General features: G+C 32.9%; 1 protein-coding gene across 1 annotated transcript; it reads left to right on the top strand.

Moving 5' to 3' along the window:
• Positions 1-2,493: 2,493 nt before the first annotated feature.
• On the top strand, positions 2,494-15,507 carry LOC137823759 (uncharacterized). The gene is made up of 23 exons (XM_068629018.1): positions 2,494-2,910; positions 3,333-3,440; positions 3,554-3,702; positions 4,368-4,449; positions 4,577-4,992; positions 5,575-6,007; positions 6,087-6,310; positions 6,559-6,754; positions 6,898-7,043; positions 7,278-7,452; positions 7,591-7,644; positions 8,085-8,264; positions 10,236-10,348; positions 11,102-11,281; positions 11,408-11,465; positions 11,839-11,898; positions 11,993-12,034; positions 12,135-12,262; positions 12,353-12,488; positions 12,579-12,656; positions 13,571-13,687; positions 14,813-14,875; positions 14,973-15,507. The coding sequence occupies exons 1-23, from the start codon at positions 2,764-2,766 to the stop codon at positions 15,057-15,059; spliced, it is 3,372 nt and encodes a 1,123-aa protein (XP_068485119.1). The 5' UTR covers positions 2,494-2,763; the 3' UTR covers positions 15,060-15,507.
• Positions 15,508-16,803: the final 1,296 nt, after the last annotated feature.

Genomic DNA, 16,803 nt, shown 5'->3' with positions numbered 1-16,803 from the left:
TTTACGTTAGTGTGTTGGGTGCATGTCTAAATTGATATAGTGGAGGGAGAATCAGCCCATAAGAAAATAAGTCCTAAAAGCACTTCAAAATCAAAGGCCTTTACTTCCTACACCCCTACTCTAGAACCTGCACCCTCATAACTGTGTAAAATGATTGAATTTTCTCTCCGCTTCTCCCTATAATCATCGTTGTTGCACCATCATCGTTGTAGAAGAAGAAGAGAAGGAGAACGCTGCAATTAGACGAAGAAGAACACATAAAATTTGTTCTATGAAGCTCTCTCTAAAACACAAGCTTACTCTAGAAAATTCATTAAAAAAATGCATTTCGAAAGATATTATACGTTTCAGAAAGTTTTGTTTTAAAAAACATGTTCTCGAAAGTTTGTTAATGTAGTTAATCGCTCCGAAAATTTTATTTTAGAAATTTTGCTCCCAAAATCTTCCTATTTTAAAACGGGTTCCAAATTTATTTCATGAATTCAAAAAGAGTGTGTTCTGAAAAATGTCCACAAGAGATGATCTAGAAGTGACTTTAAGAAAAGGAAAAACAGTTATTTTGGAAAAGCTAATTTTCCAGCGGCAAATAGAAGAGTTGTCGACGAAGGAGAAGGGTGCATCGAAGAAGACAGTGTTGGTGGGTTGTGATATACATTGTTCATCAGAGAAGAATGTGAGTTTTCGTGAAACTGGTGAATTTTGAATTTGTATATCCAAAAGTGTTTTATCTAATCCGAATAGGGAAATTCGAAGATTTTCTAAGTGGTGTTGTCTGGAAGTTTAAAGAAGAATTGATTGCTTTCGGATTTGGATATCCGTAATTGTTTCATATATGAAAATAAAAAACGCAATGGTGTTCCGAATGCATAAATCTAAAAGTCAGTGCGTATGCTTTTTTTCATTTGATATTTTTTTTTGAAAATAAAGATGAAAAGAGAATTTTTGGGTTTTAAATTTTATGTTGGATGGATATTAAAATTGATATGGTGCAGGGAGAAAGAACCTTTCTGAGGAGCTTCAGGTCCAAAAATAGGATTTGTAGGAAGTAAAAGTCTAAAACTAAATTGTTTCTTCCTGCACCTCCAAATGTTATTATCTCACTTCCATAAATAAATTTTTGTATTCCAAAAACGTTCTTATGTAATATTTCAGATTACATAATATAAGTTATTTTTTTTTTGAATTTGTAATTAGCTTTCGGATTATGTAATCTATAAGTCTTTTTGAGATGCATGATTAGTTTTTTGGATTACATAATTCGGAAGGCTTTTCTAATATGAGATTTATTTTTGAATTTTAATCTGAAAGTCTTTTTTTAAATGCGTTTCCAAATTACATATTCCGGAAGCTACTCTCAAATCCAGACTTTCGGATTATTTTAAAAATATATTTTGGATTACATAATCCGTAAGCTATTTCCAAATCCAAAATTAGCTTCCGGATGATGTAGTACGAAATATATATATATATATATATATATATATATATATATATATCGATGAGGTGACAGATAAAATGTTCACATTTTATATGGAGGTGGCACAAGAACATATGGAGGTGCAGGAAGAAGCAGTCCTAAAGCTAAAATTGGGTGAAGCCCATTAACAAAAAATAACATACACATTCATCAGCCCCAAGTCAATAAAATAAAAGCTTTTGCATTTGCACTCCATAATTACTTTTCGTACCTTCCTTTACAATGAAATGAATAAAATCTTTAAAAAAATTTACACTTTCCTAAAATTTTATCCAGAATTTATAATTTTCTTTAAATTACACATTCCACAAATAGAAAAAAATTGATTTCGAAATGGGAAATCTAAATAATTTCCATAGATAAAGAAAAAACAATCTTTTAATTTTATTAAAATAAAAAAAAAACTCTCTCATAAAGTTATGTTTATATGAAACAAAAATATACCCTACACACATAAAAATATCTAATAATATATAATAATATTTCATACTTTTATTTATATATAAGCAAAATATATTTTATGCATTAAAATATCTAACAAAATCTATTAATATATAATAATATCTAAGACTTTTATTTATATATAAGCAACCATTTAATCGTAAATTATCTTTTATAAGTGATCTTAATTAGTTAATAGTCCAATAATTTATAAAATAATATAATTTTTATTTATACTTACACTTTAAGTTTTTATTTTAATCTTTATATATACTATTTTTAATATTTTATAAAATTAAACAAAAAAATACGTATAAAATTAGAAAATAAAATTATACATGAAAAGACTATAGGTGGTAAATTTTAAGAATAGGAATTAAAAGGTAAAATTCTACAAATATAAAAATTTATGATAAATTAAAACAACTTAATCACGTATTAAAATTAAAATCATACATACATATATACATATATATATATATATATTTGAATTGTATGGCAATGTAAATTAATAGAAAATATTTATTACGTGGCATATAGATTGATGTATAGAGATGAATTGTTATTAATTTATTATTTATGAGTATTACTATGCATACAATTTTCTGTGAGAAAAACGATATTCTAATTTAATTTTCAGTGTGTTGTTGGGGTGGCCTTGTAGTTGAACTTGGTTGTTGTTGTTCCAATCGCAAATCCGAATCGTGGATCAAAGCTGAACAATTAGCGTCCTTAGGAAATGCTCATGATCTCGGTTTTGCAGTTCCTCATATCGCTCTGCTTATTCTAGATCCGTCACAGATTGTAACAATCACAACCAAATCTGAGAAGACAAGAGGAAAAACATGTATATGGCATATGGGTGGCCTCAGGTCATCCTTCTCGAGCAAGGACTGTGTGCATCTGCACACAAGATTGTGTACCTCAAAGTCATCAATCGCACGTTGCTCGTTGTCTCCCCCACTCACTTTGAACTTTGGAGCACTTCCCAGGTACATGGATCCGTGTTTTACCGGTTGTGTGGTTGGGTTCTGTATAAATTCTTTTGTTTTTTGAGAGAATTGATATGGGTTTTCCTGGAGGTGGGATTCTTAAATGTGGGTGTTTGAATCAATGTGTGTGTGTTGTTTTTGTGTGTGGACTGGTTTTCATTAATGCGAGTTTATTGGGAATTTGTGATTATACTCAATTGTGTTAATATTTTTTTTTTTTTGGGAAAAAATGTTAACTGGGTTTTGATGGAGGTGAGTTTCTGAAATGTGGGTAATTGAAGTTAAGTATAATGGGTATATATTTATTTTTAAATTTTAGGATGAAAGATGAAGTGGGTTTCATGGGATATATGGGGATGATTGCTGTAATGTGGTATAAAGAGTTTGGGCTTAACAGTGTTTATGATTTTTTGTTGGTTCAGCATAGAGTGAGATTGGGGAAGTACAAGAGAGATTCAGATTCATTGCAGAGGGAAGGAGAAAACTTGCAGGCCGTGTGGAGCCCTGATGCCAAATTAATTGCTATTCTTGTAAGTTTGCTAGTCTTTTGATATATGATTAATGAATGACCAACTTTACTTTCTAAGTATAAATCATCCAGTCATATTCATCTTCCTTATGCTTCTATATTTTCCATCTGCAGACATCTAGCTTCTTTCTTCATATTTTCAAAGTCCAGTTCTCGGATAAAAGAATACACACTGGTGGGAGACATCCACCTGCTTTGTGCCTTGCTATCATTTCTCTTCTGCTTACAGAGCAAGTTCCTTTTGCAGTAAAGGATTTGTCTGTGTAAGTTTCCTTCTCGTTTTGATTTTATAATTTTCTTCATCTATATGAAATGAATTAGTTTGATTGAACAAAAGTATTAGACTCCTACTGGTATGGATTGTGGAATGTGAATTGAATAGAGTTTTTTTTAGTAATTAAAAATTGTATATCGTCCATTTTACAAAACCAACAAAACGTATGTTTATTAGTTTGTGATAGTTGAAATTGAGTGTAATGTCTTCCTGATAGATAGGAAATGAAGAGAGAAGTAAAGAGTATAGGTATTTGTAAATAAAAAGTAGAAGGAGTATTGTATTAGCTCTGAAGAATATGCCTCTTGTAAAAGTCTGTATCCATTTGATTGTGTAAGGGCCAATGCTTTACAAAGTAACTATTGGTATCAACGGTATGTGTCATATTATGGGTTATTAATTATTATCACAATTGGGTGTCTACACGATCTCTTTTTAACCCACTGGCCATACCAAGTTATAAACTTCTAATTCCTCAATGTTTCCTACACGATCTCTTTTTAACCCACTGGCCATACCAAGTTATAAACTTCTAATTCCTCAATGTTTCCTAGAAAGTGTCAACTTTCTGTGCTTCACTCTGTATCATAGTTTAAATCTGAAGCCATTTGCAGTGTGATTTTGATACTTCTTTTTATTCTACTGTTTTGCCAGGAGCAATATTGTCTGTGATAACAAACATATGTTACTCGGACTTTCTGATGGAACTTTATACAGCATGTCTTGGAAAGGGGAGGTAATTTAAAATACTCGACTAAACAATTTTGGACATTGTATGATCATTGATATCCAGCAATATTCAGCCATGTAATACAATAATTTTTTTTAACAATATTACTATGATTTTTTGATCTCCTGAACAGTTCTTTGGGGCTTTTGAATTTGATCCACAACCCACTGCTAGCTTTGACAGTTCTCAACTGCCACCTACACTAGAGAATGGTCTTTCTCCTAAAACTCAACCGAAGTCTGTTATGTTCAACCATGTTATTCCTAAAAAGTCTGAAATCAATCAACTTGAACTTTGCCTTCCATTGAGGTTGCTATTTGTCTTGTATTCTGATGGGCAACTTGTCTCATGTTCTGTGAGTAAAAAAGGCCTAAAGCAAGTTGACTGTATCAAAGCAGAAAAGAGGTTGTCTGGTGGGGATGCTGTCTGTGCCTCAGTAGCTCTAGAGCAGCAAATTCTTGCTGTTGGTACTAAAAGAGGAACAGTGGAGTTGTATGATTTGGCAGAATCAGTATCACTTATACGTGCAGTCTCTTTGTATGACTGGGGGTAAGTTTTGTTTATTATACATCTAAGGAATCAGTATCAGATTGAAACCTTCATGATATACTTTTCCAAGCTTGACACACAAGTTCTCTCAAAGATTATGAATAAATACCCGGTCTAATGTTGTGTTATGTATCCTTGATGTTAATGCTATCTCATTTTTATTACTTTTTTTTTATGTTTTGAAAGTATATAGTCACAGTTAACATTATTGGAAAGATCAGCAATGACCATAGTTATCCAAAACCAGTCATTATAAAATTACATTTCTTTGCTGTCTATTGAATGCATGCAATTTCAGAGTGTAAGAAGACATATGACTATAGTTATCTCTATCTTACAGTATATTGGGACTTGTGTTGAATGTCATTTACAGATAAGGCTCCTCTAAAATGAGCTTATCTATAAATTGCACAAATAAGGATGTATCCACCATTGAATTTGAGTGGGTAAGATCATGATATACTTTTTTAAGATCAAGTGTGGATACACTCTTGTGCACTTTAGATACAAACTCACTCTAGAGAGTATTTTCCTTTTATTTAGATGGAGTTTGGTTTGATGGCTTGAAATATTAAATTGCAGATATTCAATGGATGACACTGGTCCTGTTAGTTGCATTGCTTGGACACCCGATAATTCCGCTTTTGCAGTCGGGTGGAAGTTAAGAGGGCTTACAGTTTGGTCCGTTTCTGGTTGTCGCTTGATGTCAACTGTCCGACAAATAGGCTTAAGTTCCATGTCTTCCCCAATTGCTAAATCAAACCATGATTGTAAGTATGAATCATTGATGGGTGGTACCTCACTGATGCAGTGGGATGAATATGGATATAGACTTTATGCTATTGAGGAGGGGTGTTCCGAGAGAATTCTATCGTTCTCATTTGGGAAATGCTGTCTTAGCAGAGGTGTTTCAGGCACTACATATATCCGTCAAGTGATTTATGGAGAAGACCGTCTACTCATTGTGCAGTCAGAAGAGACGGATGAACTTAAAATGCTACATCTTAAGCTTCCAGTTACGTGTTTGATTGTCAAATTGTGAACATGTAATTTGCTGTATGGAAATCCCTTCTAAAGTTGAAAAGCTTGTGCAGGTTTCTTATATTTCCCAAAACTGGCCTGTTCAACATGTGGCAGCCAGCCAGGATGGGATGTACTTAGCTATTGCTGGTCTTCATGGTTTGATATTGTATGACATACGACTGAAAAGATGGAGAGTATTTGGAGATGTTACTCAAGAGCAAAAGATTCAGTGTAAAGGCTTGTTATGGCTGGGCAAAATTGTTGTTGTCTGCAACTATGTTGATTCATCCAACACGTGAGATACTCTTGTCACTTAACATGTTACATGTTGTTGATGCTTCACAAATTTTAGTGCTAGTCAAAATATCTTTCATAATCAAGTGGTGTTGAGCAATGTACATGTATGAAAAAGCCTAATTCTAGTAGATGTCCACACACAAGAAAAGAAATAGGTCTCATTTAAATTATGTCTTTTTGTAGCATTATGCAACACCATTTTGTTCTAAATCCACTGTCTCTTGTGTCTCCTCATTTTATCTTCAGGTATGAATTGCTCTTTTACCCAAGATATCACCTTGATCAAAGTTCATTACTCTGTCGAAAACCGTTGCTTGCTAAACCAATGGTGATGGATGTGTACCAAGATCATATGCTGCTTACTTATAGACCATTTGATGTCCACATATTCCATGTGAAATTATTTGGTGAATTATCTCCTTCAGGAAGTCCAGATTTACAGGTAAATGCATACTTTCAAATAGTTCTTCTACTTTTTTTGGCCTCAAGTAAGACTATTGCTTGTTATGCCCTTTTTATTTATTTAAGTTTTCTTCTATAAATCCTGCATTGTTATACATTTTTAAGTGATAACATGACAAACAGCTTTCTGCAGTACGAGAACTTTCAATTATGACTGCCAAGAGCCATCCTGCTGCGATGCGATTCATTCCTGATCAACTTCCAAGAGAATCTATTTCAAACAATTACAGTTCAGTTTCATCAGATTCATTAACAAGAGAGCCAGCTAGGTATATGTTCTTGTGAACAGCCTTACTTACTTTCTCCAATTTGGTTCGCTATTTCTCTAATTTTGTTGCTGTCCTTAGTGCTATTTTTCTCTAACTAATAATTCATCTTGAGAAATTTTTTTTCCTTATTGTTTTGTGCTAAGAAAAATTAACTAGGATGGAAGCATCCAATGCAGGAGGAGGTGGGCTTATATTTTCACATTACATTCCTCATGAAAGTGTTTTTTGTTCTAGATGTTTGATATTGAGGGCAAACGGGGAGCTTTCACTTCTTGATCTGGATGATGGACGGGAGAGAAATCTTACTGATTCGGTCGAACTGTTTTGGGTCACCTGTGGCCAGTCTGAGGATAAAACAAATTTGATTGAAGAAGTTTCATGGTTAGATTATGGTCATCGGGGAATGCAGGTAAACTGTTAAGATCTTTCCTATTCGCTGTATGTACTTCCCTAAATTTGACTAGGTTTTTAACTCTTGATTCACCCTGTGGTGTATTTCCTTTTTACTCTGTCTGATAATTTTTTACATGGAAGTTTACTGTTGCAGGTTTGGTATCCATCTCCAGGTGCTAATCCTTTTAAGCAGGAAGATTTCTTACAGGTATAGATTAACCGGAAAGGATGTTTACAACCTTGTAGGCTGCGTTGAACATACTGCATTACCTCATATTCATTTATTCAAAATTTTCTTCCCTTAACATTTGACATTGTATTCATCCTTTCAGATTTTTTTGTTTATATTGTATTATAATTATGAAGAAATCACATGCAATTGAAGGTCCACGTAGTTTGTGTATGTGATTGGCTTCATATTATAATACTCTGGTTTCACTCTAAATGAAGAACTACACATCATATCTGACTTCTTATCTTCTTTACTCTGTTTCCTTTATTGAGTAATTTCTGCATTGTCTTACAATTTATCTGGTAGATAATAGATCTTGTAAAGAAAAAACAATTTATTCTATTTGAAACAAATAACTTCAGTCATTCCTTCATTCTGAAATCAGTTAATTTTCTGATATTTGCCACAATTTTTAGTTGGACCCAGAGCTGGAGTTTGATCGTGAAGTTTACCCTTTGGGTCTTCTTCCAAATGCTGGTGTAGTTGTTGGTGTTTCCCAGAGAATGTCATTTTCATCAAGTGCTGAATTTCCATGTTTTGAACCATCTCCTCAAGCACAAACAATACTTCACTGCTTACTCCGCCATCTTCTTCAGGTACTGCATTGAGTTAAATTGAAGATTGTTATAATTTCTTGAGCTCTTGGTTCATATTCTATTTTTGGGTTTTTTTGGTCTCTTGGTTGCCTTTTTCATTCAATACTTTAAAGGATTTTTTTTAGTATGGCATGCATTCACTATATGAACCAATAAATATCATCTCTGCAATCAAAATCAGGATTTTACCTTAAATCTAGAGGTGGGTAAAAATCATTGTTAAACTATAATAAATAGAGAGGTATTAGTTGAACCTGTGTGTTTACGAGACAAGGCATGTGCTTTATTTATATTGAGAAAATGGAATCAATATAATATGACCAGACTTCATGCAATAAAAACAGGAAACTGAATGCATTGGTTTAAAATTATTGAAAGAAGAATACTTTGTTTTAGCAGAAACAAAGAAGCTTGATAATCTTTTAACATTCTTCTTCTTCCCAGGGTTATATTATATTCCATTTTTATTAAAACAGCATTTTGAGAACCTAGAATGGTTTCAAGATTATCTCTACCCATGGTAAACTTAGATAAGGTTTTTAGAAGATATTCTACTTTATTTTCTAAACCTTTGCAGTTTTCACAGGTTTTAATGGAAGCATGCAAACACATTAATTCAAGAGTAACTAATTCTGTTTTAGCATTATGCAGCTCTTTTTCTAAAGACTTAACCTTAGGTTCAAGAAGATTATTGGCACTTCTTAGCTTATTACATATGACAACAAGTCTATTAGCTTTATCATGCGTTTCCTTAAATGCAATTAATAATTGATCATAGCTTTTAGAATCAGTTGAACAATTACTTACTGAATCGCAGCTTGATTCTTCATTGTTGACCATAAAGCAAAGGTTAAACACCAAAATAATAGAACTTTCATCAGAAATGGTGGTTGCAGCTTTGTTCAGACGGAGGGAGAATAATGGTGGTTAGGTTCAGGGTTTGATTTAGCAGCAGCAACAACAACAACAACTTTGATGTTAGGGTTTGCAGTCATGCAGAGACAAGCTTCAAACAGTATAGAACCAAATCTAGGGCCACTAACTTTAAAACTGGGTCAACAGATTACACTGGGTCAAAAACCTTTCAAATGGATCAGATTATGAAGTCGAAAAAAATCACTTGATTTTTCCAATTTTATGAATTGAGTTCCAATTTCCTTCAGATTTTATATTGCCTGTGACTTCATAAGCAATTTGAATCTTTCAGAGGGATTATGATCATAAATTAAGGCAACTTTATGATTTGAATTCTGATTGACGATCATGTATATTCCCACCCTGGGGTCACATACGAATATTAAATTAAAAGAAATGGAGTCAAAGGTATATTTTTACTAGGTATCATATGAACAGTGTAATGAACATAAGTATCTAAGAAAGCAATAGAGAAAATTGCAATTTTCATTATTGATGTTGGTCTTTGAGAAGTTTGATAAGAGTTTCAATTTTTTACTTTCAGAGGCACTATATATAAAGTAGAATTGGTCTTTAATCTTGTTGAATTTGTCATAGTCTTTGTTCATATTTGCCATAATTTGTGATCCATTGCTTTGAAACATGCAAAGAGTTTGATAAGAAAATAATTCAGAACTATCACAGAGGATGTGTGAATTGTCAAACAGATTTTGTCCTGTTTTTGTTCTAGATGGAACATATATGTCTTTTATATTTCTTATAAGGATTGCTTATTCTCTGAGTTTCTACTCTTCTTATTTCTCACCTCTATTGTATAAGAAAAATAGATTAAATAAGATTTAAGAACTGTCACATTCACATATTCAAAGAGTTTTGGGAGCCTGCAATTCTCTGGTTAAAGTTGCGGGGTTGTTGCTTTTATTTTTTATGATTTTTTTTGAGCCATGTTAGACCCTTTATTTTAACTTATCATTTCTCTCTTAATAAAAAACTCCTGTTCTATAGAGAAAAGGAATAGTTGTCTGATTATTTCCTGTTTATTTATGTTTCTTCTAGAGGGACAAAATTGAGGAAGCTTTAAGGCTGGCAGAGCTATCAGCCGAGAAGCCTCATTTTTCACATTGTCTAGAGTGGCTTCTTTTTACAGTATTTGAAGCAGATATATCCAGGTACTTCAATCTTGAAATGTTAATACTCTAAAAATGTGACAGAACCAATCAACACTAAGTAAGTGGCATACTATGTATAATTACACTTTTAAAAACACTTTTCAAGAAGTAAATTTCATCAATGCAATTATTGAATCATGAGATATTATTCTTGTGATCATGTAAATCAAAATTTTAGATATTTTGGCATTTGTAGATGTGTACTGTAATCTGATAATAGCTATTTGCTTGTATTTTAGATTTGATATTGTATATAAAATATCATATAGTTTTTAAATAATATGGAATTTTGTTAGACTTGATTTATACGTTAAATATAATAGTTACAATGTAAAAGTTTATATTTTTGTAAATATTTCATCATGTGTTCTGGCTGCTGATTTTAGTGCCTTAAAGGTGCCATTCACCTTTAACAGCCTTCATAAAAACAGAGTTTAATTCACTGGTTGGATCAATATTTTGGTTTTCTTCAAACTGAAAACTTGTCTAGAAGTTATAAACCCCAAACACTTTGAAATTTACCTGCTGAAGCCTTCATTTATAAATCAGCAGGACTTACATCTCATGATCCGATCATTCCTGTAATCTGAAATATGATATTAATTTGAGCTGAGGAAGTTTGGTGGTGTAGTTGGCTGTAGTTTCTCTGCGTTTTCCTTTGCTTAAGCATGGATGCAGTGATTTCTTGGTGTAAAACTTAGTTGCCTTATGGTTTTTGTGTTGGCTGTTTAATTGTCACGCCAATTATTCCAGGCCAAATGTGAACAAGAACCAGATCTCAGTTGTTAAACCTGTTAAAAGCTCCCTTTTAGAGAAGACCTGTGACCTGATCAGGAATTTTCCAGAGTACCTTGATGTTGTTGTAAGTGTTGCAAGAAAAACCGATGGTCGTCATTGGGCAGATTTATTTGCTGCTGCTGGAAGATCAACTGAGTATGCCCTTCAAGCATCTATGCTTTTCATTTTAATTTCAACTTTGATTACTATGTGAAATTTTGTTGTAAATGTTTTTTCATTGTATATTTTGGATGTCTAATTCTTTTGGGGGTTTCTGTATAGATTGTTTGAGGAATGCTTTCAAGGTAGATGGTACCGCACTGCAGCATGCTATATACTTGTAAGACTTACTTGCCTTTCTTAATAGGTCCCTTTATCTGTAGGAATGCTAATATTTTATCATTCTGTGCTTGCTTTCTTATAATAAGATTTGTTTGATTCAATTTTAAATCATAATTAGTTTGTTCTTTTATTCATGCCAAGGTTTCTCCTTTCTGAAAGAATTGGTTTATGAATTGAATGTTGCATTAGGAATGACAATTCTGACATTTATTAGGTTTTAAATTTTCTGAGCGGTTAGACTATTCTCTCACATGGTGCACTGTTACTTTAAAAAATATAACATAGGATTTTTTTTTCTGGTATTATTGTAGTATTAAGTATATTTTAGACTTGCTTAGTTAAATTTAATAAATTTCATATGAATATAACAGGTCATTGCCAAACTGGAAGGTCCTGCTGTCAGTCAGTACTGTGCTTTACGATTATTACAGGTTTGGGATTTGATTGCTTAAGTTGTTTTTTTTTTTTCTGTTTGATTTAATGAACTTTAGTTACATCAATAATGTGATTATCAAACTTTTACAGGCAACACTTGATGAATCACTGTATGAGCTTGCTGGGGAGCTGGTATTATTTTGAAATGCTATTGGACTGTTCATTTTTGCTGGTCAAGTAATAAATCTTGTATAAGTTCCGTTTTGTTAACTATTCTGTTTTGGGTTCTAAGGTGCGGTTCTTGCTAAGATCTGGTCGGGAGCATGACCAAGCATCTGCTGATTCAGATAAACTGTCTCCAAGATTTTTAGGCTATTTTCTTTTTCGTTCTAGTGAGAGGAAGCAATCATTAGATAAAAGGTTCATGTAAACTTTAGTCAATTATGTTTTTTTGGTTGCTCCAGCATCAAAGTTGCCAACCATACTAACTAGTAATTATCTATGGAGCAGCTCCTCATTCAAAGAACAAAGTGCCCATGTTACCTCTGTTAAGAATATTTTAGAAAATCATGCTAGTTACCTGATGGCTGGGAAAGAGCTCTCCAAGCTGGTTGCATTTGTAAAAGGCACTCAGTTTGGTTTAGTGGTAAGATCTTGCTGATTGATTTTTCTAATCCCTAAGATAACTTTCTTTCTACTTTTAAGTGTTTAAATTGTTCAATGGCACCAATTGTAGGAGTATTTACAACGCGAAAGAGAAGGAAGTGCTCGGTTGGAGAATTTCGCTTCTGGGCTTGAACTAATAAGCCAAAAGGTTTTGGATTTTAACATTTCCATTTCATTGGTTTTTACATCACCTTTTCTCTTTTCAACCTCTCTTCCTATAGTTGTTATAGGATGCGTGAAATCTTTCATACTTGGTGTACCTTTTCTTCTTTTTTATTTACTCAAGCCTTAGTTCTATTCTCTAATAAGACTACAAACTGTTTCCGTGGCCTGGTATATTTTGGTACAAGGTTTGTGGTTTAGATATGAGCTTGTTAGATAGGTTTGTTATGCTAACTTAATGAAATTGGTCAATTATGCTCTAAAGGAGGTCTTGTGATATTGGAGAATTCTTTATCCTCTTGTTTTATTTTCCTTCTTTTCTCTCTTTGGTAAATTTTCTTTTTCTATGGAGAACGTTATGATATCAAGGGAAGATGGAAGTGGTTCTTGGCTATGTGTAACATTGTGAATTTTGAAATTTCTCACATTTATAGGAAGAGAAATAGATGTGTTGACTGATAGACTTGCTAATTTGGGGGTTGACTAAGATTGAGTTCATGTGGCTGGATGTTATTCCTTTAAGTTTTTATTTTTTTAGAAATAGGTTTGGTGTGCTGGAATATAGATTTTCTTGATTCATGAATTTTGATTAGGTCCCCCATGATTTTTTTTTTGTCTTGCTGTTTCTTTTTCTCTTTTATATACATATCCTTGGGAGAGTGGGTGATTGGTAAGATATGAGATGCCAATCTAGTTGGGATGTCATATTGTCATAGTGATGCTTTCTTCAGTGATACCTTAATAAAAAAAATAACCAAGTAAAGGGGGTTACTGATTTCTGAAGCCAATTTTTAATACGCTATAAAATCTATGATCATTTGGCATGAACTTGTATAGATCTGTCCTGATATTTTATGTAGTTTTTTTTCTCCATTATTGAACATTATTTTTTGGTATCAGTTTCAAATGGGAACATTACAGAGCCGCTTGGATGCTGATTTTCTCCTGGCACATATGTGCTCTGTGAAGTTTAAGGAATGGATAGTTGTCCTGGCTACTCTCTTAAGACGTTCCGAGGTATGTTTGACTTTTGTCTGTACAGGACAGCAAGATCTGAAATTATGCTGACATGAATTCATCAAAACTAATGTTGAAATTATAAGCCAAAAAAAGAAGAGAGAGATTTGGCTAGTTTAATAGAATGGGTTATGAACTATTGAACGTAGTTGGGATGGGTACCCGAATTTTTCCATTGGAACTTGTTTGGTGGGAGGAATTGTTTCTGAATGTAAGACAATCAGGCCCTTAAGTATACTCTTTTTTTCTGGGTGGGGCCTTTATGACTCATCGTCATGCATGTCTGAATTAGCTAATATGACTTTTTTTCCATCTTTTCCATCGTAGGTACTACCCCAACCTTTTTTCTAATACATTCCTAATCCCATTTTGTCCAGAATGTTCACTCATTCAGGGCAACATTTGTCATCTCTTACATAGAGTTTATTTTCTTGTTAACTTTACATTGTTTAACATTTATTTAGTTCCATATGAATTTTAGCCCTTATGATTGTGGTAAAATTTTCCTTCGAGCTTGAGTGTTACCTTTTTGTCATATAGCCCTTGAAGCACTCTATTTCATATACCCTGCTTGAACCTATGGTTTACATCTCCATCTGTTTCTCTATCGATCTATATGATGAATTCAAAATACGTCAGTTGTGACTTGTGTAAAGCATGTCCAAGTTAATATGGCTCTTTTTCCTGTCTTATCTCTTTCTTTTGACATAATTGTAGTGTGACAAGGTCCCTCAGTATGACATGCTTTATAAGTTAATGGGCAAACCAAAGAGAAAACCGTACTCTTTAGTTTGTGTGTGTGTGTATCCTTAGTAACAACTACCGCATAAACTTATTACCCATTTAGTTGTTTGACAGAAAGAAAAAGATAGTGGCTTATTGATCCATTTGAGTAAGAAACGAGGGAATGTGCATCCGGATTTTTTTGGGGTAACTGCCTACACATACAAGTGAAACTTATTTTTAGATTGTCTTGCCGGGAACATGTTTCATATGCCAATTTTGTATTTTTTTTTCTTTTAAAGAGATTGCCAAATGTATCTAAGGGAGATATTACGTGGATCTTTTTCCATTTTAGAAAGGGTTCAATTTTGTTGACCAGTGTATTCTTTTGAGATTTTTTAGGTTCTTTTTGACTTGTTCAGTCATGATGTTCGGTTGTGGAAAACGTACAGCACCACTATGGAGGTATATCTATTTGTTGTAGGTTATTGTCTTGGCATCATGACATGTACGCTTGAATGAACTAAATATGATGTTCCTATCTGTTTCCTTTGCACAACAGTCACACCCAGCATTTACAGAATATCAAGATTTGCTGGCAGACCTGGAAGAGAGACTTTCATCAGTTCCAAATGTAGAACGAAACTAAAAGTGAATATAGATTTTACGTCAGGACTGTGGTACACATCTGATTCCTGCTTAAAGAAATCTGATTAGCTACATATCAATCTCATTGATCATGTCACACGTAAGGACTGTGCATCCTTTCCTTTGGATATGATTGTGGGGACCAGAATACCAAGTTATTCCCTGGTTTACCATGTTCTTGGCAACAAATTATTTTATGGTGTTAATCCAATGAATCCAGAATAGTACATGTAGATAGAGGTTAGAAGTATCTGTAGGGAGGCTTGTGCATGTTTGAGGATTTCATTATTCTTTTCACTTTTGATCGCATTTTGTAACATGTGTTTTTGTAAAAGCATAAACAGATCTCGCTGTATATATTAGTTATATGCCGTTGATCAGCCTAACATTCGAAGTAGAATTTATGCACTTGTTCTTCTCCCATAATTGAGCTTATCGTTGAATTGTTACTTTCTGTTCTATGGTTCTAGAGTTAAAGATGTGCCAATATTTGACTTGCTTTTATTTTATACATTGCATTGTTTCATATAAACATATTTTATTGATATATACACTCTTGCTTTAACATCATGTGGAGTGTAGTCAACTGAACAAAACTGTGTAAAATGCATGTGTGGTTCCAAGTCACTAAAAATATTTTTCCGAATTTCAATATTAAAATGTGAGTTCCAATGCATGAATTGAGGTTGAAAGATTTGTTGCTTCCAGAGTAAAACAGTACATTTGAATCTGATCTCAACTTTGATCCAAACATTTGCTGAGTTCTTGCTTAGGACAATGATAGTTTCCCTCATTTATTGACTTATGTAGTGCCAAAGAAGAAAAAACAAAGTAAAAAAGTGACCATGATAATTTCTCTCATTAATTTTTCAAATTTGGTATATTCCATGCTGCGGCTAATGGTTGCAAAAAGTCTCCATGCACTCTAAAACCTGCGAACAATTAAAGACCAAAAAGAATGAAACTCATTTTATTCTTCTTGGAAAACCTACACTAGATTTGAAGATGATTTTTCTCTCCATAAAATCATTTTTTTAATGTTCCAGCAGGCCATTCCATGATATCATTTTCTCTCCAGAATAATGAATTTCATATAGTTTTTTCCTTTTTTTCATTAAATGTAATTAGTTTAAAAATTATTAAAAAAATGTAATATTTTTTATGAAAAGGTTGATCTGCTAAAGCATCACTGCAGAAACTTAATACCTCAACAAAATTGATACATCAAATTTTTCATAAATGAAAAACAAAGGTACATAGCAACTAGGAGTGGATTAGGGCAAAACTCAGGGGGGAGGAAAATCATTCCTGTTTCTGATAAAGCCACAATTAATAAAACTAGGAATCTAATTTCACCCAGCATAGTTATGTTTATGAACTAAGCCATAACTAGCAAGTTTGTCAACAAAATAAAATGTTCTTAAAACAAGTACAGTGTAAAAAACATCAAAGAATAATATCTTGACTATATTTTCTAGAAGCTTCTAGCATTTTCTAAAATAAGAGGTTAAGTGTAGTAAACTAATTTCAACTACTGATAATTAAAGCTGGTTCATGCATCTAACTATCTTATTATTACACAAGATAAAGATGTTATTAAAACTTAATTAAATTCCTTATATGTGGATTTGTTTGGCCAACCCATGTTTATGGTCACTTATTAGTTTGTTATGTCAAATTCTTCCTACCGAACATTTTTAATCAAAAACCCATTTCAGATAAAAAAAAATCTGCAATACAAAAAA

This window comes from Phaseolus vulgaris, chromosome 8 (genome assembly GCF_000499845.2).
Source record: "Phaseolus vulgaris cultivar G19833 chromosome 8, P. vulgaris v2.0, whole genome shotgun sequence".
NCBI lineage: Eukaryota > Viridiplantae > Streptophyta > Magnoliopsida > Fabales > Fabaceae > Phaseolus > Phaseolus vulgaris.
Note: the sequence above shows the minus strand (reverse complement) of the source record. Positions and strands in the feature narration are given on the sequence as shown.